Source organism: Mobula hypostoma, chromosome 4 (genome assembly GCF_963921235.1).
Source record: "Mobula hypostoma chromosome 4, sMobHyp1.1, whole genome shotgun sequence".
In the NCBI taxonomy this organism is placed as follows: Eukaryota; Metazoa; Chordata; class Chondrichthyes; order Myliobatiformes; family Myliobatidae; genus Mobula; species Mobula hypostoma.
Window position 1 is genome coordinate 174,877,471 of NC_086100.1, and position 23,734 is coordinate 174,901,204.

A 23,734-nucleotide genomic window follows, 5' to 3' on the forward strand; every position below is an offset into this window, starting at 1 on the left:
GTAGACTATGCAGCTGCTCCTACCTTCTGTATTTAGCATAAACAACAGAATAAATAACTGTCCAGAATATTTATTTTAATCAATTTCATGTAAGCCATTATGATGAATAAATCTTCTGCTATGGAAAATACATGGCCATAATATATGTGACGATTTGTGCAATTCTTCAAAAAGCAGGCTTCCTTAAAAAAAAAGAAGGCAATATAGCTATTTGCCAAGCTTAAAGAAAAGCACAAAAGACACAACAAAATTAACCAGATGGCACACTGGGGTAGTTTGGAATTTTGGCACGAAAGTGTTTTGTAAATAGCTATAATTGCATAGTTGTCATCGCTGTATGTAGTTAGTCTTTCAGCAAATGAATTAAAGAATTTAGCACATCTCTACATTTATTTGCACTCCGCCTCCGACTCTTATTCTATCTTTTCTACCGCTTTGATATTTTCATATTTGCAGAATAAATCTATTTTATTGTATGTTGGCCCGCAACATTGAAATGTCCATTAATCGAATTGCTCTCAGTGAATCAATCTATCTAAAATCAGGAGCTGAAGCTGAGATCATGCAACAGCTGTGGCTGGAGGTCCTCTTGCCACAACCAAATAGACATTGTGAATGTGAAAATTCAGCATATGCTAAATATGCCCGATACCAAAACCACAGTCCAAAGATGCACAGCAGATCGCAGCATCTTTTCTGCATCCTGTGACGACACATTTAGAGAAATGTCCTGTGAAGTTCCTTTTAGACATAGTCAATACCCATCAATTGAAGTATCATGAACATTACGAAACACTAACTTGTAATTTTTGTTCTTGTGCAGCGCTTTTATGCCTCATAAAATCCCAAGCTCACTCAGTACCTTGCAGTTTAAGGGAGTCTTGTGGTTAGACCTGTGAAGAAATTTCCAAAGATTGGTATTTGGTTTGTATACCAAGATTATATTGAAAATCTTTCTTTTGCATGCTATCCTGACAGATCAATCCAAAACACATCTAAACATTCAGATAGTAGAAAGGGAAAGACAATAACAGATGCAGAATATAGTGTTAGAGAAAGTAGAGGTAGATAAATAAAGTGCAAGGTCATAGCAAGGTAGATTAAAAGATCAAGAATTCATCTTCATCATACAATGAGTGTGTTAAAGAGCCTTGAAGCTATTGGGATGGAAATTGTCCTTGAGGCCAGTGGCAGTTTGCAGCTTACGTAGTCTCTGTCCGTTGGAACAGTGGAGGGAGGGCTGGTTTTCATGATGGACTAAGTTGTGTTCACAACATTCGAATTGCATGGAACCTTGAAGCTCTCAACCTTAGCACCACTGACACATACAAATATGGGTGCTCTGCCCCACTACTTGAAGTCAATGTCCAGTTAATTGGCTTTGCTGACATTGAGAGAAAGATTGAGGCCAGGCAGCAACTCTGAGACACCACCTCTTACCTCCTCCTTGAAGGGGACCCCACTCCGGACTATCAGCAATCTGCCTCTTACAATATCATTGACTTCATCAATTCTAAAGGGCTCTCATCCTCTGCTGCCAAATTCATAGCTCTCTTCTTCTGAACTACTCGCTTCTACCTCCCACCCAAAAAAGACAAACATGACTCTTCAGGTTGGCCCATTGTCTCTGCCTGCTCCTGCTCCACTGAACCCGTGCCTTTATATCTAGACTCCATTCTAGCCCCTTGGTTCAGTCCCTTCCCACCTACATCTACAATGCTTCGCATGCTCTTGAGAATTCCCTGGTCCTGACTGTCTTCACCATGGACGTCCAGTCTCTATACACTTCAATCCTCCATAAAGAAGACCTGAAAGCTTTCTGCTTCTTTCTCAATAACAGAACCAACAGGTTCCCCTCCTCTACCGCCCCCTTCTGTCTGGCGGAACTGGTCCTCGTCCTCAACAAATTTTCCTTCAGCTCCTCTCGCTGTCTCCAGACTTGAGGGGTAGCCATAGTACCCGCTTGATCCCCAGATATGCCTGCCTTCTTGTAGGCTACGTAGAATAGTCCATGTTCCAAGCCTTCTCTGGTAATGCTCCCCAACTCTTCCTCTCTACATTAATGACAGCATTGATGCTGCTTCATGCATCCATGTTGAGCTCATCAATTTTATCAACTTTGCCTCCAACTTCCTCATGCCCTTAAATGCACTTAGTCCATTTCTGAGATCTTCCTATCCTGTCTTGATTTCTCCATCTCTTCAGACAAGTGGTCTTCTGATATCCTTTATATACTTACTGATTCCCATGGCTTTCTTGACTATACCTCTTGCCAGAATGTCTCCTGTAAGAATGTTATTCCCTTTTCTCAGATCCTTCGTCTCCACATCTGTCCCGAGGATGAGGCTTTCCTTTCCAGGCCATCAGAGATGTCGTTGCCCTCCTTCAAAAAACAGAATTTCCCTTCCTCCACCATTAATACTGCCCTCACCCGTATTACCTCCATTACCCAGCCATCTGTGCTCACCACATCTTCCTGCTGGTTTTAAACAATGATAGGAGTTCCTCTTGTCCTCATCTACCAGCTCATGAGCGTCCACATCATTCTCTGTAACTTCCACCATCTGCAAAGGGGTCCTATCAACAAACACCTTTTTATTTTTCTCTCCCCCCCCCCACTGTCTGCCTTTTGCAGGGATTGCTCCCTTCATGATACCCTGTCCTTTCGTTCCTCCCCACTAATGTCCCTCCCAGCCCTTAGCTTTGTAAGCAGCCAAAGTGCCACACCTGCCTGTTCACCTCTTCCCTCACCTCTATTCAGGCCCCAACAGTCCTTCCAGGTGAAGCAAGACTTCACCTGCAAATCTATTATAGTCATCTATTGTATCTGGCACTCCCTATGTGGCCTCCTCTACATTGGTGAGAGCCGGCATAAATTGGGGGACCACTTCGTTGAGCACCTCCTCTCCATCCACCAAAGGCGGAACTTCATAACATTTTAATTCCAATTCTCGTTTCGGTTTGTTGGCCCATGGCCTCCTTTTGCCATGATGAGGCCATCCTCGGTGGAGGAGCAACACCTTATAATTTGTCTGGGTGGCCTGCAACCTAATGGCATGAATACTGGTTATTCCTTTCAGTAAAAACAATTTTCCTTCCCACTTCCTCTTGTACTCTCCACTCTTGCCTCTTCTCACCTGGCTATCACATCCCCTGGCACCCCTCCTCCTTCCCTTTCGCCTATGATCTATTCTCTTGTATCAGATTCCTTCACCTCCAGCTCCTTTACCTATCCTACCTACCTGGCTTCTAGATATAATTCTTCCCCTCCTTCCCACCTTTTTTTATTCTGGAGTCTTCCCCCTTCCTTTCTGATCCTGGAGAAGGTTCTCAGCCTGAAACATGGACTGTTTGTTCACTTCCATGGATGCTGCCTGACCTGCTGAGTTCTTCTCACATTTTGCGTGTGTTGCTTTGTGTCTCCAGCATCTGCAGAATTTCTTGTGTTTTTGAGAGAAAGATTGAGACTATGCCACTAGACTCACTATCTCTAATCTCTACTCATTGTTTGAGTTCCGGCCTTGACAATGCTGTTATCTGCTAACTTGTACACTGAGTTAGAGCAGAATCTGCCTATGTAGTCATGACTGTATAGCATAAATTAAGGGGCAGAGGACACTTTCTTGCAGGGTACCACTGTTGACAATTATAGTAGAGGTTTTGCTGCCTATCTGGAGTGATTGGGGGCTGTTGATTAGGAAGTCAAGAATGCATTTATAGAGGAAGTTGTTGAGTCCTTGGTCTAGTTTGGAAATGGGTTTGTATGGAATTGCAGTACGGAGCACAGAGCTGTTATCAACAAATAAGAGTATGACGTAAATGTTATCCAGATGTTCCAGAACTGATGAAAGAGCGGGGACATGGTGTCTGTCATGGACCTGTTTCTGCAGTAGGCAAGCTGTAGTTGGTCATGTTTGTCTGGGAGGCTGGACTACTATATAGTATCAGCTTTACCAGCGGAATATTTCCCCACTAATGCAAGATTTTATAATTTTACCTGAGTAGAATTAGTTTCAATCTTTGAGCTACCCAAGTTCTTTCAGTTTATCATTGTTGATATGGTGCTTAACTCTGGCATTAATGTATTGCGGATTAATGTATTATCAGTGGCCAATTCATTAGGCACAGGAGTAGAACTAAGTGTGGTGGTCTTCTGTTGTTGCCCATCTACTTCCAGGTTTGCTGTGTGAATTCAGAGATGATCTTCTGCACACTGCTGTTGTAATGCGTTGTTACTTAAGTTATTGTTGCCTACCTGGCAGTTTAAACCAGTCTGCCCATTCTCCTCTGACCTCTGTCATTAACAAGGCGATAATGCCCACAAAACTGCTGTTCACTGGATGTAATGTGCTTTTGCGCCATTCCCTGTAAACTTCAGAGACTGTTGTGCATGAAAATCCGAGGAAATGAGCAGTTTCTGAGATAGTCAAACCACCCTTTCCAGCACCAAAAATTATTCCACAGTCAAAGTCTGATGTTTGGTCTGAAGAACAACTGAATGTCTTGATCATGTCTGCATGCTTTTATGCATTAGTTGCTACTACATGATTGGCTGACTAGATATTTGCATTAATGAGCAGGTGTACCTAATAAAGTGGCTACTGTGTGTTTGTATAATATACAGCGACAAGTTAATTTTGCATAAAGAATACTTGTGATTGCTTGTCTATAAATTACTTGATGGCATTCTTAAGTGCAATCACACCAACAAATAAAATTTATGAGCAGTTGAAGCATCTGCAGCTGTACGAGAGATTGGAGTGTGAAAGTTTTGATGAACTGTTGTAATTCACATCTGCAGTTAGAAAATTTACTTGGTGCAATGACCAACATCTGTGTGTATTTGTACTTAATTAACCTTTAACCTGGTTTAGATTGCCAATTGGTAATCTTTGTCATTACTTTTACATGTGGCTTAATTATTTTTAAAGGGGGTTCTAAATATGGAGTGTATAGTTTCCTGTAATTAAAACATTTTATCTCCTCACTATTGCAGGTTCTGGTGTAACTCTTTCGAGCATATTTACCGATTGTAATTAGACATTATTACTTACACTTATATCTTTGACTTTAATTCGGGTGGTAACAATGTTTTAGTAAATTAAAGTTTTGGATTGTTGCAAACTAGAGACTTGAGCTGGAAACCTCGATGACTGCTGAGGCCTCTTGCCCTGCATGAACATGAAGCATCATCTGCAACCACAGAAACTGGTCCATCGGCTAACCACAGGCATGCTGACCTTTCTGCCCACCAGATCAGCGTTGAGAGAGTTAACCATTTCTTTTATTCCCTAGACTCAAGCATAGGTGAATGAGGGGAGATTTGAAAGAGGTACATAAATGTAGGCAGGCATTTTCTGCTGAGGTTGGGTGAGATTAAAACTAGAGGTAATAGGTTTTAAGTGTGAAAAGTGAAATGTTTAAGGAAAATATGAGGAGGTACTCCACTCAGGATAGTGTGTGGAACAAGCTGTCGGCGAAAGTGGATGCAAATTCAGTTTAAACATTTAGGAGAAATTTGGATTTATACTGTACATATTTGGCAGTGTATGGAGGGCTATGGTCTGCATGCAGGACAATGGGACAAGGTAGATTGTTCAGCATAGACTAGATGGGCCAAAGGACCCATTTCTGTGCTGTAATATTCAATGATTTTGCAGGTGCTGCCTGTTGCAGCTTGTTTTTGCTCCAGATAAACTGAAAAATCATAAAAGGATACAGACCTCATGGGATTATTGTAGCTGGGCAAAAAGGTCAGCTTGGACAAATTGGGCCTTCTGCCTTCTATGACTCAATGCTTAATGACTTTTAAGGAGGTAGAAAAGCATTTGCCTGCTGAAGGCCATAATCATTTTCCTTCTATCTTTAAAAAGATTCACTCTAAGTTACTGCCAGAAAAAAAACTAACAGAAATTGGAATTTAAAATCAGATGAATAACAAGACTAAATTATCATTAAATCCCATGGATAGCAATTTTTAAACTGTTATTAATTTTGATAATGCACTTTAGCAGGATAGCTACTGTGTTATGTGTTGGTAGAGACCACTGTAATTTCTACCGGATATACTTGGGGTTGTGGAACTTCATGGTGGCATCTAAGTTCTGGATAGTGATGTGTCAGGAAGGGAGGAAGTAGTGAAGAAGATGTGCCCTTGAGGTTTACTGCAGGTTTGGTAAATGGACAAGGATAGTAGGGTCTTGTATCTCCTTATCTCCCAGCCTCTGTCACTATCTCCTCTCTTCACTCTCCAACTGACTACCCATCAGCTACTACTCACCTGAATCAACCTGCTACTGCTGGCTCTTGCCCCACCTCTTCCACTCACTACTTTACAACAGCTATCTCCCTTCTGCTCTTTCAATCCAGATGAAGAACCTCAGCCTGAAATGACAAATCACAAACAAGAGAAAACCTGCAGATGCTGGGAATCAAAGCAACATACACAGAGTGCTGGACAAACTCAGCAGGCTAGGCAACATCTATGGAAAAGAGTAAGCGGTCAACATTTCGGGCCAAGACGCTTCGTCCTGATGAGTCATTTTAGTGGCTTTTTTTTTTGCTGCATTATTGCCAGGTTTGCTCATTCCACAAAGATAGATGAGAGAGCAAGTTTATGAGGTGATTAAAGAGTTTGAAAGGGATTGAATTGATTAAACAGAATGTGTATAATATGGAGAACGTAAGATGTTATTAATTTTAATGGGAAGAATACAGATAAAAATGTAGTTTTAAAAAGTGAAGGAAGACAGAGCACTATGCAGTGTCCTGTACAGTGTTATTAATTATAGAAATAATATCGATTACCATAATTAATTGTACTTATTGTACTTAATTGTACTTTATTTCCTTTATAAGGAAGAGATGAAGTCCCAGTAAAACTATACTTGCTCTTGGTAAAACCATGCCAGAAATGCATCCATTTTGCTCTCGTCAAAGTAGTATTTGATGGAATGTTTATGAAGTCAACCAATTTTATTCTAGAGTTGAAGGGGTTGATAATGTTTGAGCAATTTGAGGCATAATATGATTAGGAATAGTCAGCATGGCTTTGTGAAAGGCGGGTCATGCCTTAAGAGCCTGATTGAATTTTTTGAGGATGTGACTAAACACATTGATGAAGGTAGAGCAGTAGATGTAGTGTATATGGATTTCAGCAAGACATTTGACAAGGTACCCATGCAAGGCTTATTGAGAAAGTAAGGAGACATGGGATCCAAGGAGATATCGCTTTGTGGATCCAGAACTGGCTTGCCTGCAGAAGGCAAAGAATGGTTATAGACAGGTAATATTCTGCATGGAGGTTGGTCACCAGTGGTGTGCCTCGGGGATCTGTTCTGGGGCCCCTACTGTTTGTGATTTTTATAAATGACCTGAATGAGGAAGTGGAGGGATAAGTAATTAATTTGCTGAAAACACAAAGGTTGGGGGTGTTGTGGACAGTGTGGAGGGCTGTAAGAGGTTACAACAGGGTGTTAATAAGGTGCAAGACTGGGCTAAGAAGTGGCAGATGGAGTTCAACCCAGATAAGTGTGAGGTTGTTCATTTTGTAGGTCAAATATGATGGCAGAATAATATAGTATTAATGGTAAGACTCTTGTCAGTGTGGAGGATCAGAGGGATCTTGGGGTGAGAGTCCATAGGACACTCAAAGCTGCTGCGCAAGTTGACTCTGTGCTTAAAAAAGCATACGGTGCATTGGCCTTCATCAACCATGGCATTGAGTTTAGGAGCCGAGAGGTAATGCTGCAGTTATATAGGACCTTGGTTAGACCCCACTTGGAGTACTGTGCTCAATTCTGGTCAGCTCACTACAAGAAGGATGTGGAAGCCATAGAAAGGGTGCAGAGGAGATTTACAAGGATGTTGCTTGGATTGGGGAGCTTTCCTTATGAGAATAGGTTGAGTGAACTCGGCCTTTTTTCTTTGGAGCGACGGAGAGTGAGAGGTGACCTGGTAGAGGAGTGGTGAGTGCATGGATGGGCTGCTGGCGATGGTGGTGGAGGCGGATATGATAGGATCTTTTTAAGGGACTCCTGGACAGTTACATGGAGCTCAGAAAAATAGAGGGCTATGGGTAACCCTAAGTAATTTCTAAGGTAGGGACATGTTCGGCACAGTTTTGTGGGCCGAAGGGCCTGTACTGTGCTGTGGTTTTCTGTTTCTTTGATTTTAAGTTAGGTCAGTACTCATTGTGGTTTAAAATAATGAAAAGTGAACATATTCATAATTAAGATTGTGATCAGGCTTGACAAGGTAGACAATTTTTCCCCTCAAGGAGAATTCTCATATTGCGACGTATTCTGCATATTTGAAATTCTCTTCCCTAGCTATTGTGAAGTCTGGATCAAAAAAAAAGTGTTCAAGGCCAAGTTAGGTTTGCTAGCTAGGTGCTTATGGGTTGTGATCAGCAAACGGGAAAGTGGAGCTGAGGCCAAGATAAGATGAGCTATAATTTATTAAATGACAAGAAGAGGCCCAAGGGACTATGTGGCCTCCTCCAACTCTTGTTTCCAATGTAGGCCACAAGAAAATTGGGACATCCAATTCTGGTCACAGTTTTGAAAGGATGTAAAGATATAAAGGGGCCAACTACTAAATGATTTACTAGAATGGTTCTAGGTATGAGTATTTTAATTATAGCTAAAACTCTGTAATTAGACATATACCAGAATCAATGGGTGCCAATTAACCCCTGTTAGTGCAGGAGCTCTGTATAATGTACACCAGTTCTAGTCAATAACTATGATTGTAGCACATTCCATCATGCAGTAAAACAGCCTCAGAGTTAATAGAGTGTTCTTTAATGGTGAACTTCCTGCCAAGCTCAGAATCAATTTCTGCACCATCCTAGGCACTCCCTCAGTATTACTGTATTACAACGTTGGCAGTGAAGTGCTCACTACCAAGGTGTGGCGTGGTATCCTAACTTTTAGTATACAAGCTTGGACTTGAACAGATAGTTTGCTCTCCTCAAAGCATTGAAAGTTGAGAGGAGAATTGACTGAAAATGTGCAAGATCACAGTTGATTTGGGTTGGGTAGATAGGGACTGTTATCCTTAGCTAGTGGTTCATAGCGGCACATATTTAAAATAATGTTATGAAATTATTCTTTAATCAGAGCTTTTCTTTGATGTGCAACTTACTGCCTGCAGGGATAGTGAAAAATAGTTGGTCAGAATTTTCCAAAGATAATTTTTTCAGTAGGTGAGGTGAAATGAATTGCAGAACTATAGGGACATGTAAATAAAATTGAATAAATTATGGTATAAAGTATCTGCCTAGGCTTAGGACTACTGGTTGATGGTTGATGATTCTGATGGATCTTTGTTTCTCAGTGCTTTAAATTTTAGATTTAGATTATGAAGACACACAGTCCTCTTTTATTGTCATTTGGTAATGCATGCTTTAAGAAATGATACAATATTTCCTCCGGTGTGATATCACAAAACACAGGACAGACCAAGACTAAAAAAACTAACAAAACCACATAATTATAACATATAGTTACAACAGTGCAACAATACCATAACTTGATGAAGAACAGTCCATGGCACAGTAAAAAGTTCAAAATCTCTCAAATGTCCCACATCTCACGCAGACAGGAGAAGGAAGAAAAACTCTCCCTGCCATGCCCAACCACAGTCCGACTCTGAGTCGTCCGAAAACTTCGAGCCTCCGATCGGCTCTCCGACACCGAGTACCAAGCACCGTCTCTATCCGAACGATTCGACCTCAATCTTGGTCACCCAGCAGCAGGCAAAGCCAGGGATTTTGGGGCCTTCCGTCGGAAGATTCTCGATCGCCCAGTAACAGTGGCAGCGAACCTGCGTTTCAGAAATTTCTCCAGGTGTTCCTCTGTGCTTTCACGTCTGTCTCCATCAAATTAGAATTGTCCACGGCCCCTACTTAACGGCTACGATATCATTTTCACTGGAGGACTGCGCGCGCGTGGCACGCTGCTATCTCCTCCTCCCGCCTCACTTGAAATAGTATTAAACTTCTCTGCATTATACATTCTCCACAATTTATTACAGGAGCAAAACGTAGACCATGGTTGATAATGGCTGATATGTCCAGGTCTCGTATCCTCTTCTGTGCCAGTTCCCTATAATTCTCAGTTCTTTTCAAATATTTATCCATCTCCACCTTAACTACATCTTACTGATCCACCTTTCACCCTCATGGGCAGAGAATTCCAGAGATACATTACTCTCAGAAGAAATTTTTCTGACTGACCCCTTATTTTGTAGCTATTTCCCCTTATTCATGTAAACCTCTAAGCATCTGCCCTATCAAGTCTCCTTTAGATCTTGTATGTTTGAATAAGGTCACACTTCATTTTTCTAACCTCTGAGGAATGCAAATCCAAACTGTATAGCCTCTCTCTTGATAGGACATCAGGGTTTCATTTATCTTGTTGGTTGATGTGTCCAGTGTGCTGACTTTCCTGTCCACATTACATCAATCAAATTTTATTGCATGCTTGCCTCATTGACCCAAAACTGTTACACATCTATCAGATGGTTTAGGTTAAAATTGAAACAATGCTAACACAATGTCAGGCCTCTTCTATGCTTCATTTTGAGAGAGTGAGAGTGTGTGTGTGGGTGTGTGTGTTTTAATGCATTTCTTTCCTCTAACAGAAGTGAACTTCACTGAAGGCAGTAAAAGGAAATACTTCCATTTGTTCAGTCCAGAACATTTTGCAACTAATTACGTGTACTTTAAAGTACACACCCTATTGAATTGCCAGAATGATTTATGTATACCAAATTCCTACAAGAAGCAGGTACTTCTTGCAATTTGGTCATTTGGGGGATCTTCAAAACAGTGGCTTAGGACCTGATGGAGTATATGACCCTCTAATATAGAGGCATCAGTTCTGACCGTCAATACTACTGCAAAGTGTTAGTCATGGTTAACTGGTGGGAATAGATATTGACAGCCATCTAGTTCAACAATAGAGCCATGACCTTGACTTGGATATAAAAAAATACAATTTCAACATGTGTTGTTTACGGCATATGCTCTGTTTTCCTTTTCTGAGGGTTGATAGTTTTTTAGATATGAAAGGAATTGAGAGATAAAGGGAAATGATGCTGAGGTAAAAGATTTTATTCATTGATGGAGTAGACATAAACAGGCTGAATGGGGAAATAACAGGAAAAAAATCGAGTAGGAATAGGAAGGCAGCGCGTAGTGCTGCCCCTCAATTCTTTAAACTCCAGCCATTATAAAAAGATACATAATGATTATCTTTACTGCCAAATGAAGCAGCAAGTAATTTTTTTTACCCTCGTGACTAGTTATTTCCATATGTCATTTTTCATCCCATTTTCCCAGCTAGTCCAGATTAAGCTGCAGACTTTGATGGCCTTCCTCACTGCCCACTATGCCCCCAATCTTGGTGTCATTCGTAAATTTGCTGATCCAGTTTGCTGATTATCATCTAGATCATTAATATAGATGATAAACAACAATAGACTCGGCACCAATCCCTGAGGCACACGACTAGCCACCGGCCTCCTTTCAGAGAGACAACTATCTACCACCCCTTTCTGGTGTTCCTGCTAAGCAAATGTTGAATCCAGTTGCCTACATCTCGAATAACAAACAAATTAACCTTCTGGGCCAGACTCCCATATGGGGTTTGTCAAAGGCCTTGCTAAAGTCCATGTGGACAATCTCTGCTGCCTTTCCTTCATCAACCTTCTCACAAAAAAAACTCAAGGTTGGTTATCCATGACCATAGTTTTATTCATTCTTTTGTCTCAACATAATATTAATCTGGACTATTCATCACTTGTATTGCTAGTGTTATATGCACCAGCAGACTAGCAAGCTCTACCTTGCTTATGGATTTAGTGTAAGGGTCTTGAAACCTTAACTCATTTCCATGTCATCAAAACAGATGAGGTGCCAAAGGATTGGAGGATAGCTAATGTTTTCCATTTTTCAAGAATAAGCCAAGAAATTGTAGGCCGATCAGCCTGACAACAGCAGTGGGTAAGTTATTGGAAGGTTTTCTAAGGGACTGGATGTTTAAATATTTTGATAGAAAGAGACTGTTTAGGGGTAGTCAACATGACTTTGTGCATGGTAAGTAGTGTCCAATGTTAGAATTTTTCAAGGAAGTTACTAGGAAGATCGATGAAGGCAAAGCAGTGTGTACATGGATTTTAGCAAGTCCTTTGACAAGGTCCCACATGGGAGGTTGGTCAGGAAGATTTGGTTGCTTGGCATTCTCGATGAAATAATAAATTGGACTAGATGTTGGCTTTGTGGGAGAAATCAGAGAGTGGTAGTAGACTGTTACTACTCTGACTGGAGGCCTATGACTAGTGATGTGCAGGGATTGATGCTAGGTCTGTTGTTCTTTGTCATCTATATCAATCATCTGGATGATAATGTAGTTAACTAGATCAACGAACTTGCACAAGATTGGGGATGTAGTGGACAATGAGGAAGGCTATCATGGTCTGCAGAGGAATGGGTATCAGCTGGAAAAATGGCAGATTATATTTAATGCAGACAAATGCAAGGCATTGCATTTCAGTAAGACCAGCCAGGGTAGGTCTTATACAGTGGATGGTAGGGCACTGAGAGTGTAGTGGAACAAATGGATCTGGGAATACAGATTCATAATTCCTTGAAATCATGAATTTCAGGTAGATAGGTTTGTAAACAAGGCTTTTGCCACAATGCCTTTATAAATCAAAGTACAGGATGTTATGTTGAAGTTTGACACTCCAAGCGCCAACCACTAAGCTACTATGGTGGAACTTGTAAGAGTTTGGATTTCAGTCCCAGTGTCATCTTTAAGGTGTTCCTCCCCATGGAATGAATGTGTTTCGTCCAGGTGTTCTTGTTTCATCCAAAGATGTATCAGTTTGTAGGTTAATTGATCCTTGTAAATTGTCCTGTGATTAAGCTAGGGTTAAACTGATGGGTTGTTGGCGGCAGCTGGAAGGGCGTATTCCACACTGTATCTCAATAAATAAATGTTGGTGAGGCCTAGTTTGGAGTATTGTGTGTAGTTTTGGTCAGCTAGCTCCAGGAAAGATGTCATTAAGATTGAAAGTGAGCAGAGAAAATTTAAAGGATGGTGCCAGGACCTGAGTTATGGGGAAAGATTGAATTGATTCGGACTTTATTCCCTGGACCGTAGGAGAATGAGGAGGGTTTTGATAGAACTATACAATATTATGAGGGGTATAGATAGGGTAAAGGTAAGCAGGCTTTTTCCACTGAGGTTGGGAGAGACTAGAATTAGAGGTCGTGAGTTAAGGGTGAAAGTTGACATTTTTAAAGAGAATGATAGAGAGGGATATCTTCACTCAGGATGGCGAGAATGTTAAATGAGCTGCCAGCAGAAGTGTGGAGGTGTGTTTGATTTCAACATTTAAGAGAAATTTTGATAGATGCATGGATGGGAGAGGTCTGGAGGGCAATGTCCAGGTGCAGATCAATGGGACTAGGAAAATTAATGGTTCAGCCCGGGTTAGATAGACCAAAGGGCCTTTTTCTGTGTTGTAGTGTTCTATGACTCATGTTTGTAAAGCCACTGCTAACATAACACCACCTGAACATCATAAACTCACTGATGGGCTATCCAAAACTATCAATACTTTGTAAATCTGATAACAGAGAATAGTTTGTAAATAGTTTTAAAATTTTCATGACAATAAATGCTTTTTAATCTCATCTCTCCAGTTATTTTATTATTTCAGTATTTTGAAGTAAAGTAGTATATGCATGCTTATGACTGAATTATCATGCTATCATTTGAACATTTTATGTTATCTGTTATTGATTTCTTAGGATCTCATGAAACTGGATTTTTTTTACAATTGGGGGATGATATTTCACTTAATATTTCTGTTGTTCACAAAATATTTTCCTTATGTGCAACAAATGTTCTCCACTTCATTCTCTATGAATCCCTGGTTATACTGTATGTGCATTCGATCTTTAGGAATATCAAAATATTCAGCTTCTCTGCGGTAAGTATGAACAATGTTACATATTATTCAATTGTGCTACACTTTTTTGTGTCGATCTCAATGTAAAGTGGAAAATTTCCTCCAACATCTTGCAGCTTGAGATATTTTAATATTGAATTTGTGGCTTTATTTAGCATGAATACCTAAACTAAAGCAGTGGTCCAAGGAAGTTTGTGTTTAGGCATGCATCAGAATGTGTTGTACATTCACTTTGTACCATGTGGTATTAACTCCAATCATATATGGGGCAATTATTCATGTTTTTACCAGTTCGGCAAATTGAATTATTTAAACTGCCTCACTTGTTAGCCTAAGTAAAATCTGAAGTCCAAGAATATGTCTGCACAGGGGAGATGTGCAAATAACACCAATTACTGCAGAAATACTGTATTTGCTTATAGTCAAAAAGTCCCTTGTGAACTGCAGTGTCCTTATTCGTTCCTTGTTCATATGTGACACGAGGCCACAAGAAAGTGGAGATGATTAATGAAAAAAGTGCTAGGTACCCATCGTGGGCTAAGCAGCATCTATGGGGAAAAAAGCATAGTTGACGTTTGGGGCAGAGTCCCTTTGGCAGGACCGGAGAAAAAACACTGAGGAGTAGATTTAAAAGCTGGGGGTGGTGAGGGAGAAACACAAGGTGATAGATGAAACCTGAAGGGGGGGGGAGGATGAAGTAAAGAGCTGGGAAGTTGATTGGTGAAAGAGATACAGGGCTGGAGATGGGGGAGTCTGATAGAAGAGGACAAGTCACCGTGGGAGAAAGAAAAGGAGGAGCACCAGAAGGAAGTGAGGTGGGGGCGGGGGGCAAGGAGATGAGGTGAGAGAGGAAAAAGGGGATGGGAAATGGTGAAGTAGAGTTTGGGGGGTGGGTATTACCAAAGTTTGAGAAATCAATGTTAATGACATCAGTTGAAGGTGTGGCCTCATGACAACAGTAGAGGAGGCCATGGATAGACATCTCGGAAGGAGAAGTGGAATTAAAATGGGTGGCCATTGGGAGATCCCATTTTTTTCTGGCGGACAGAGTGTAGGTGCGCAGCGAAGCAGTCTCTTAGTCTACCAATGTAGCAATATTGGTCTTACCAATATACAGGAGACCACACCAGGAGCACTGGACACAGTATATGACCCCAACAGACTCACAGGTGAAGTGTCTCCTTACCTGGAAGGACTGTTTAGGGCCCTGAATGGTAGTGAGGGAAGAGGTGTAAGGTCAGGTATAGCGCTTGTTCTACTTGCAAAGACAAGTGCCAGGAGGGAGATTAGTGGGGAGAGAGGGAGTTGTGTAGAATTCCTGCAGAAAGTGGGGGGGGGCGGTAATGAAGGAATGATCCTTCCCCACCCCCCTTTGTTCCATGGCCTTCCGTCCTCTTCTTTCAGATTCCCTCTTCTCTAGCCCTGTATCTCTTTCACCAATCAACTTCTCAGCTCTTTACTTCAGCCGCCCTCCTTCTGGTTTCACCTATCACCTTGTATTTCTCTCTTCCCGTCTCCCAGCTTTAAAGTCTACTCCTTAGCTTTTTTTCTCCAGTCCTGCTGAAGAGTTTTGACCCAAAACATCGACTCTTTTCCATAGAAGCTGACTGATCTGCTGAGTTCTTCCAGCATTTTGAGTGTGGTGCTTGGATTTCCAGCATCTGCAGATTTTCTCTTGTTAGGTACTCATTGTTAGATTTCTATGAACTTAACATCATTTGACTAATTTAAGTACATGTATTGGTGTACTAATTGGTGACTTGATATATATAAATGGTGTTGTTAATTAATGGGATAGTCCTAGAATAGAGGAATAGATTGAGTTGCATCATCACTTTGTACTTTCTGCTGATTTTCCTGAACAGCATTTCTTGATGCTATTGCCACCTTGGAGTTGCATATTACTTGTGCTTTTGGACTGGAATTTTTTCTTGTTTCTTGTGTTTATGTGAGCTGTTTCCACAAATTGTGAAGTTTTGCCAAATAGTTGGAATGCAGAACAAACAGTTTTTCTGCAAAATCCTCCTAATATGTTACTACTTCATATTCCCTCATGTCTATCTAGCTTTCTCTTAAGTGTATCTGGTATATTGAAAACATTGTGGAAAGACGCTTATCTTTATATTTCTGGAATTTTCCAGTATTTAAAATAATAGAAGTTCATTTCTTGTGATTTATCTAAAAATTTCTGATGTTTTCCGCATTCCTTTATTTTATCTCTCATGTTATCTGAATCTGCCATGTATCCATTTCTGAATGATTTTGCCCTGTTATTTATTTTGGTCTCATTCTCTTAGGAACATAAGAAACAGAAGCCGGAATGAGCAATTTAATCCCTCATGTAATCTAGCATTCAATAAGAACATGATTGATCTTGTTTCCCACCATCACGTTCTTCCATTGCTCCTATATCAATGGATTTCCTTGGTGTCTAAATATCTATGTAGGTTTCTCCTGAATATATTAATGACTAAGCCTTCACAGTCCTTCAGTAATTAAGAAATTTCCTCTCCAAACTTTATTTTGAGACTTGAACCCCTTGTTCAAAACAGATCTTTAGAGAAACTATCATTCTTGCATCCCATCAATCCCTAAAGGAACTTTGTACATTTCAATGAACTTGCCTCCTTTAAATTCAGATTGATGGCCCATTCTACTCGACGTCTCTTGTGTGACAACCAACCAGAAATCGATTTCCCTGTCACAAGTATATTGGCCTATATATAGAGAGCTGTCTTTCGTAATTGGAGCACCCTGCTCTTTCTCTTAAACACGTTCCCCAAAAGGACCAACTTATTGTTTGCCTCCTTAATTCTCAAGTTTGTGGGGTATGATCTCTCCAACACAGAGTCAAGCTGACTATCCCAAATAAGTATTTGCTTTTCCAGATTTGCAGTCCTATCCCTTAGATTGTTTTTCAATAGTAATTTGCCTGTCAGTAATGTAAAGCTCACTGACCTATAATTTCCCAGTTTGCTGCCCTAAAGCAGAGGTAAAAACACTGGCTATCCTCTAGTCCTCATAAGTGATCAAAGAGGATACAAAGATCTGTCAGGCCCCAGCAATCTCCTCTCTTGCTTTTCTTAATAATTTCAGATGGATCATATCAGGCCCTGGGGACTTGCCTACCTAATTGGTAATTGCTTTATTATTGCGACATATACCAAAATCTAATGGAAGTATTTGCTTTGTATGCAGTCCAAACAGATCATTCCAAATGTAAGTACATTGTATTACAAAGGGAAAAGCAGTAACAGAATACAAAATATGTTGTTATAGTTACAGACTAAGTGTTATGCAGGTCAATGAATAAGGCCATGGCAAAGGTGGATTAAATGATCAAATTATTCTTCATTGTGCAAGAGATCCAGTCAGGAGTCTTAAAACAGCAGAATGAAAGCTGTCTTTGAGCTCAGTGATGTGTGTTTCTACCCGATGGAAGAGGGGAGAAAAGAGAATGACTGGGATGGAAAGGGGTTTTGATTATGTTGGCTGCTTTCCCAAGGCAGTGGGAAGAGTAGACAGAGTCGATGGAAGAGAGGCCGTCTTTGTTGTGATAGACTGGGCTATGTTTATGGCCTATGAAATTTCCTGCTGTCTGGGCAGAGCAGTTGTCATACACAAACTGTGATGCATCCATACAGAATACTCTCTATAAAAATTGATGAGTGTTTATATTAGATTGGATTAGATTATGAGGACACTCAGTCCTCGTTTACTGTCATTTAGAAATGCATGCATTAAAAAATGATACAATGTTCTTCCAGTATGATATCACAGAAACACAAGACAGACCAAGACTAAAACTGACAAAAACCACATAATTATAACATATAGTTACAACAGTGTAAAGCAATACCGTAATTTGATAAGAGCAGACCATGGGCACAGTAAAAAAAAAGTCTCAAAGTCCCGATAGCCCCAATATCTCACACAGACGGTGGAAGGGAAAAACTCTCCCTGCCATGAACCTCCAGCGCCGCAGACTTGCCGATGCAGCACCATTGGAAGCACCCGACCACAGCCTACTCTGAGTCCGTCTGAAAAACTTCGAGCCTCCGACACCGAGCACCAACTCTGCTGAGCATTTGACCCTGCCCCGGCCGCCGAGCAACAAGCAAAGCTGAGGACTCGGGGCCTTCCCCTCCAGAGATTTTGGATCACACAGTAGCAGTGACAGCGAAACAGGCATTTCGGAAGTTTCACCAGACGTTCCTCCGTGCTCTCACGTCTGCCTCCATCAAATCAGAACTGTGCATGGCACCCTACTTGACAAATAACAGATATTCATCACCGGAGTGGCCGTGCATGCTGTGTCGCACCACCATCTTCTCTTCTTCTCTGTATTCTTCAAGAACCAAAATGTTCAGGAGGCACAACATCTCCTCCCCTTTGATACCAACCTGACCCAGAATTTTGTTATACCTCTTACTGATCTCGTTGCATTCTGTCCTTTTTGCTGGTGAATGCTGAAATGAACTACTCATAAGACATTGGAGCAGAATTAGGCCATTGGGCCCATCGAGTCTGCTCTGCCATTCCATCATGGCTAATTTATTAGCCCTCTCAAACCCATTCTCTTGCCTTCTCTCTGTAACCTCTGACACCCTTAGAAACTATCAACCTCCACTTTAAAGATTTAGTGTGTCATAACTTCCCTCTGTCATTCAGTGGTCCCATCCTTTCTCTGCCTTGGGATTCACTTTAGTCCTACTTACCAAGGATGTTCCATTGACCACATTTGCCTTTCCTGATTCCCTGGTAAAGTTCCTTTTCCCCTTCATTTATATTTCTGAAGGGCCCTGTCAGGTCAGATTCACAATCAGGTTTAATATGACTGACATGCGTAGTGAAATTTGTTGTTTTGTAGCAGCAGAACATTGAAATACATAATAAAAACAACTAAATTATAACAAGAAATGTCTATAAAAATTAAATTAAGTAGTGCAAAAAGAGAATAAAAATAGAGGTTGTGTTCATGGGTTCTTTGCCCACTCAGAAATATGGCATCGGGGAAGAAGCTGTTCCTGAAATGTTGAGTGAATGTCTTCAGGTTCCTGTACCACCACCTTGATAGTAGTAATGAGAAGAGGACATGTCCTGGGTGATGGGGTCCTTAATGATGGATGCCACCTTTTTGAGGCATTGGCTTTTGGAGATGTCCTCGATTCTGGGAAGGCTTATACCCATGAAGAAGCTGGTTGCAACTCTTTGCAGCCTTTTCTGATCCTGTGCAGTGGCCCCACAATAGCAGATGGTGATGCAACCAAGTTAGTATGCTCTCCACTGTAAATCAGTAGAAATTTGCAAGAGAAAATCTGCAGATGCTGGAAATCTGAGCAACACACACAAAATGCTGGAGGAACTCAGCAGGCCAGGCAGCATCTATAGGGGAACAAAGTACAGTTGACGTATCAGGCAGAAATGGTCCTGCCCAAGGGTTTTGGCCCAAAATGCGAACAGTACTTTTTGTCCGTAGATGCTGCCTGGCCTGCTGAGTTCCTCCAGCATTTTGTGTGCGTTGCTTGAAATTGGCAAGAGACATCGGTGATATACAAGTCTCCTCAAACTTCCGATGAAATGTAGCCGCTGCTATTCCTCTTTTTATGTAACTGCATCAATATGTCGGGCCCAGAAGTTCTTCGGAGGTGTTGACAGCCAGGAGTGTAAAACTGCTCACCTGCTTGACTGCTGATCATTTGATAACTGACCCATGTGTGACTGGTGGTTAGCAGAATGCTTTACAGCAGGGGTCCCCAACCTTTTTTGCACCGCGGACCAGTTTAATATTGACAATATTCTTGCGGACTGGGGGGTGGGGGTGGGTGTTAATCACAACTGGAATATAAGTGATAAGTGAACTATAAGTCACTTATAAGTGGCTAATATACTCAATTTAATTTCTAAAGGGGTTTATCTAACGAATTTAATATTAAACACACAGTGCATATTTTCCTGGCATGAATATAGTGATAAGTCAATTATAACAGTAGTTCCCAAACTTCCAGGCCGCGGGCCGATACATTGCTGCGAAGAATGCAGCGGTACAGCGGTAGCCAGAATGCACCCAGCACATCTTTAAGAAAAAAGCCGAAATAAACAAGCTAATTGATTAGGTGCTGCTCAGCACGTAAATGTCGGCCCAGATCAGTGGCGACGCAATCGGCAGTCGCCTCTGATCGGGGCCGACATTCACATGCCGGGACCACTGAATTATAAGTCACTTATAAGTCAATAGCATCATAACATTTTAAGTAATGTTTGGATATTAAACAGCGCATATTTTCCTCGTATGAACTTATAAAATCATTGCAACACACAAATATCGCTGAATCAGTGGGAGCCCTGGGCTTGCTTTCCTGCCACAAGATGGTCCCATCGAGGGTGATGGGAGACAGCGATAGTCGAAGGGGATTCCTTATGTCCAGTCTATTTCGCAATTTAGTTTTCGTTGCATTCATTGCAGAAAACTCCGCTTCACAGTGAATTGATGTTGGAAATGGAAACAATAATTTCAGTGCTTTCGTGGCTATCTCAGGATATTCAGCCTTGACTTTGATCCAGAATGCCAGCAGAGATGTTATGTCAAACATACTTTTCAGCCCACAGTCATTTACAAGCTCAAGGAGTTGATCTTTTTCCCATGCTGACATGGATGATTCACCGGAAACATTCACAAATGGGTCACGGACCCATTCCTTTGCACGTCTTGGGTCACTGATGACCTCGCGTACATTAAAGTTCAACAATGGGCGTGACAGGGAATGAGGAAAGGTGCAGCTGACTCATATCATTTCATATCACCAAATCATATTGCCTCGCGGCCCGGTACCGGTCCACGGCCCGTTGGTTGGGGACCACTGTTTACAGTACTAGCGACCTGGGTTCAATTTCTTCATTCTAACATTGATTTTCTTTTTTAAAAATCTGGACTATTTCTAGCTCCTGTGTACACAGTTGCATGTTAGCTTTGGACATCAGACAACCATCTGATGTAACACACAAAATGCTTGAAGAATTCTGCAGATCAGGGAGTATTTTGTGTGTTACTCCTGATTTCCAGCATCTGCAGAATCTCTTGTGTTTAACATTCTGATGTGAATGGTTGATCCTTGCTTTGACCCCTGTTCCTGCAGTCTTGAACTCCTGAACTACAGACAGTCCATTTTTTATTAGCTTTCCTTGAAATCGACTAAGAGCTGTTAACCTTGTTGTGTACAGTTTTTTTTAAAGAAACTGCCGCAGATAAACTGCGGAGAATTAATTGTCATGGTTTCGCGATGCAGCTTTTAAATTAAGCGGGCTGATTATACAAGACTGAACTGTTTGCTTAATGACACAGCAGCCTTTTACCACAGGGAGGAAGAGAAATCTCGTGCTGACGGTGCCAGTTGCTGGAATGCACTGAAAATATCTACGTTCGTCTCCTCAAAATTCAAACGCCTCGAACGCATATTTTCTTGTCAGTATTAAGTCCTGGTTCGTGCAAAATGATGAGGTGCAAAATGCACGGGGCATTGTGATCAAATTGTATACCACAGTTGATATGTCCCTTCGGAACTCAGCTGAGTGTGCAGCTCTGAACGTGTCAGGTGACCCTGGCAGCCTATAAGCTTAAGCACTGCGCCTCTCCCACTCTCATAGACAGCAGGACTTGGCTGTGCTTTATTTCTGGGAAAATTGAAGTGGCCGCCATATGCCCAGTATTTTCATATCTCACGTGAAGTGCTCTCAGAAAATGGGGAAATAACGGCTGTATACATGGGGAGCTCTCATCTCCAAAGCAAAGGGTTACGTCTAGGTAATGATTCTTGGCTTTCGTTCGCTGGAAGTGCCTTAAATAAAGGTGTGTGCTGGCAGAGTTAAATTATTATTAGTGTGATCATGCAGCTCGCTCTTTTCCAACTCATTTCCCCACCCCCGCCGCTTACATTTTGCAGGCTGATATTCAAAGTGAGATTTCTCACAGAGGACTTTTACAAATGGTGTTACACGCTGTCCTCAGCAGTGTATCAGTCACTTTATTTGCTACAAAAACACATGGTTACACACTTGGCCGTTGTGCAGTGCAGTAAATGTTAATTGCTACTTTTGGCATTTTTGTGACTTCGTTCTTTGTTGTTCGGTTCTGCATTAGTTGTACCTTTTCTGTTTCTCTGTCGAATTAGTGGAACTAAATTTCAAATCATTAAACCGCAAAGCTACTTCTTTTTTGCACAGGAATATTTGCATTTAATTCTCAAATTTGCAACTCTTTCTTCCCCCCACCCCAAAAAAAATCCACGTTGGTGGGAGTGGGTGGTGTTTACGACAAAGAAACATCAGCTTTTTGTATTAATATTTTCCCTATGGTCAGCAGTTCTGAAATTGAGTGCGTGGGATTTTGTAAATCCACGTCTCGCAATGCAGTGGACGTGTTGAATGAATCTTCTGTGCTCGGAAAGCAAGGACAACCCAGGCAATTTTTCCTTTAGAAAATCTTGTCTGAGTAGTTTGTAACATTATCGAGTAATTTCGTGCAGCTTTGGGAAAAAAAATAGCGTTACCAAAGGTAGTAATAAAATGTTTGGGTGTGCTTCTTTTGTGTTTACAAACCAGGAAGCCAAGCTAGTGTTTTTATAAAGTTTTTATAAACCCTACCTAAATAGACAAATACAAAGCGTAGTATTAATAATGTGGAATATGAAAATGTTGTACGAGTCATTATTTTCTAATAAAAAATATGGGCTGTAAACAAGATTATTGGGTTTACCTTGGAATATTATTGACAATTTTCAAGTGAATAGTTGTTGTTATTATTAGAGATTATTTAATTACATATGGCATTTCTATCCCATCTAGGCATTATTATATAAGAGAAAAGTATATCCGTTACCTAACTCATTCCTTATTTTTAATATTGTGAAATAAATTTGAGGCCAGCTGTAGATATGAATTCTGCTGTAAGTGGAGTTGCATTTTTTCATGTCTCCTTAAGAATATGTTAGCAATTTGCAAAAAAAACCCATCATTACCAAAAAGATTTGAAATGTGAAAGAATCTAGTGTACACATTTAGATATATGTAGGCTGGCTGAGAGCGAGATTACAGAGAACTAATGTAAAATATATGCATATAGTGGACTTTATGACACAGTTTATATCCTGCAAGAGGATGAAGCTTGCTGAAAAATTCATTGCATCCAAGTAGAGCAAGTGGGAGGACTGCAATCAGAAGGTGATTTTTTTTATATATATACAGTACAGAAATTCCTAAATTTATAAATTGATACATTGCAGAAGTTATGCTTTTCTCCTGGTACTGCATTACAGTACATTATTAAGATGGATGAATGTTTTGTAAACCTTTACTGCTTTGCAGCCATTGAGTGATGCTGATCCATGTGCATTTTTTAAATGAACCAAGACTGATCGTGCTATTGCGAACATTAACGAAGCATATGTTAGGGAAATTCTGTCAAGTAATGACATGATTGTATGTTTTGGCATAATTGTATTGACTAATGTGAAATGGCTTTATAGATTTAACTGCAATTGTAAAGGCTGAAAGTTTTTTGTTTAAAGGAAATTCTTTTTGTCTGCTGGATCCACGTAGAGACTTCCTATTGGGGAAATCTCATGTGTTCAATTGCAATTGAAACCTTGCCCCCACTGTGCAGAAGAGTATTTCCATTCAGTGAAGTGGGTGTGAGATTTGATTAGTCCCTTAACCCTCTGCTTCTGATAAAGCTATGTTTGCTGCAAATCAG

The 23,734-nt window shown here is 40.8% G+C and overlaps 1 protein-coding gene across 11 annotated transcripts in view; it reads left to right on the forward strand.

Moving 5' to 3' along the window:
• The window catches only part of ctbp1 (C-terminal binding protein 1), a 278,920-nt gene that overhangs the window by 203,914 nt on the left and 51,272 nt on the right, over positions 1-23,734 (forward strand). Inside the window, exon 1 of one of the 11 annotated variants that reach the window (XM_063047034.1) lies at positions 21,571-21,832. The exons of 7 other annotated variants lie outside the window; for them this stretch is intronic. In XM_063047034.1, coding sequence (XP_062903104.1) covers positions 21,748-21,832 — 85 coding nt within the window. In that variant the 5' untranslated portion in view covers positions 21,571-21,747. Of the gene's footprint in view, positions 1-21,570; positions 21,833-23,734 lie in introns of those variants that run through there. 3 more of the 11 variants (XM_063047035.1, XM_063047039.1, XM_063047038.1) reach the window with 3 other exon arrangements.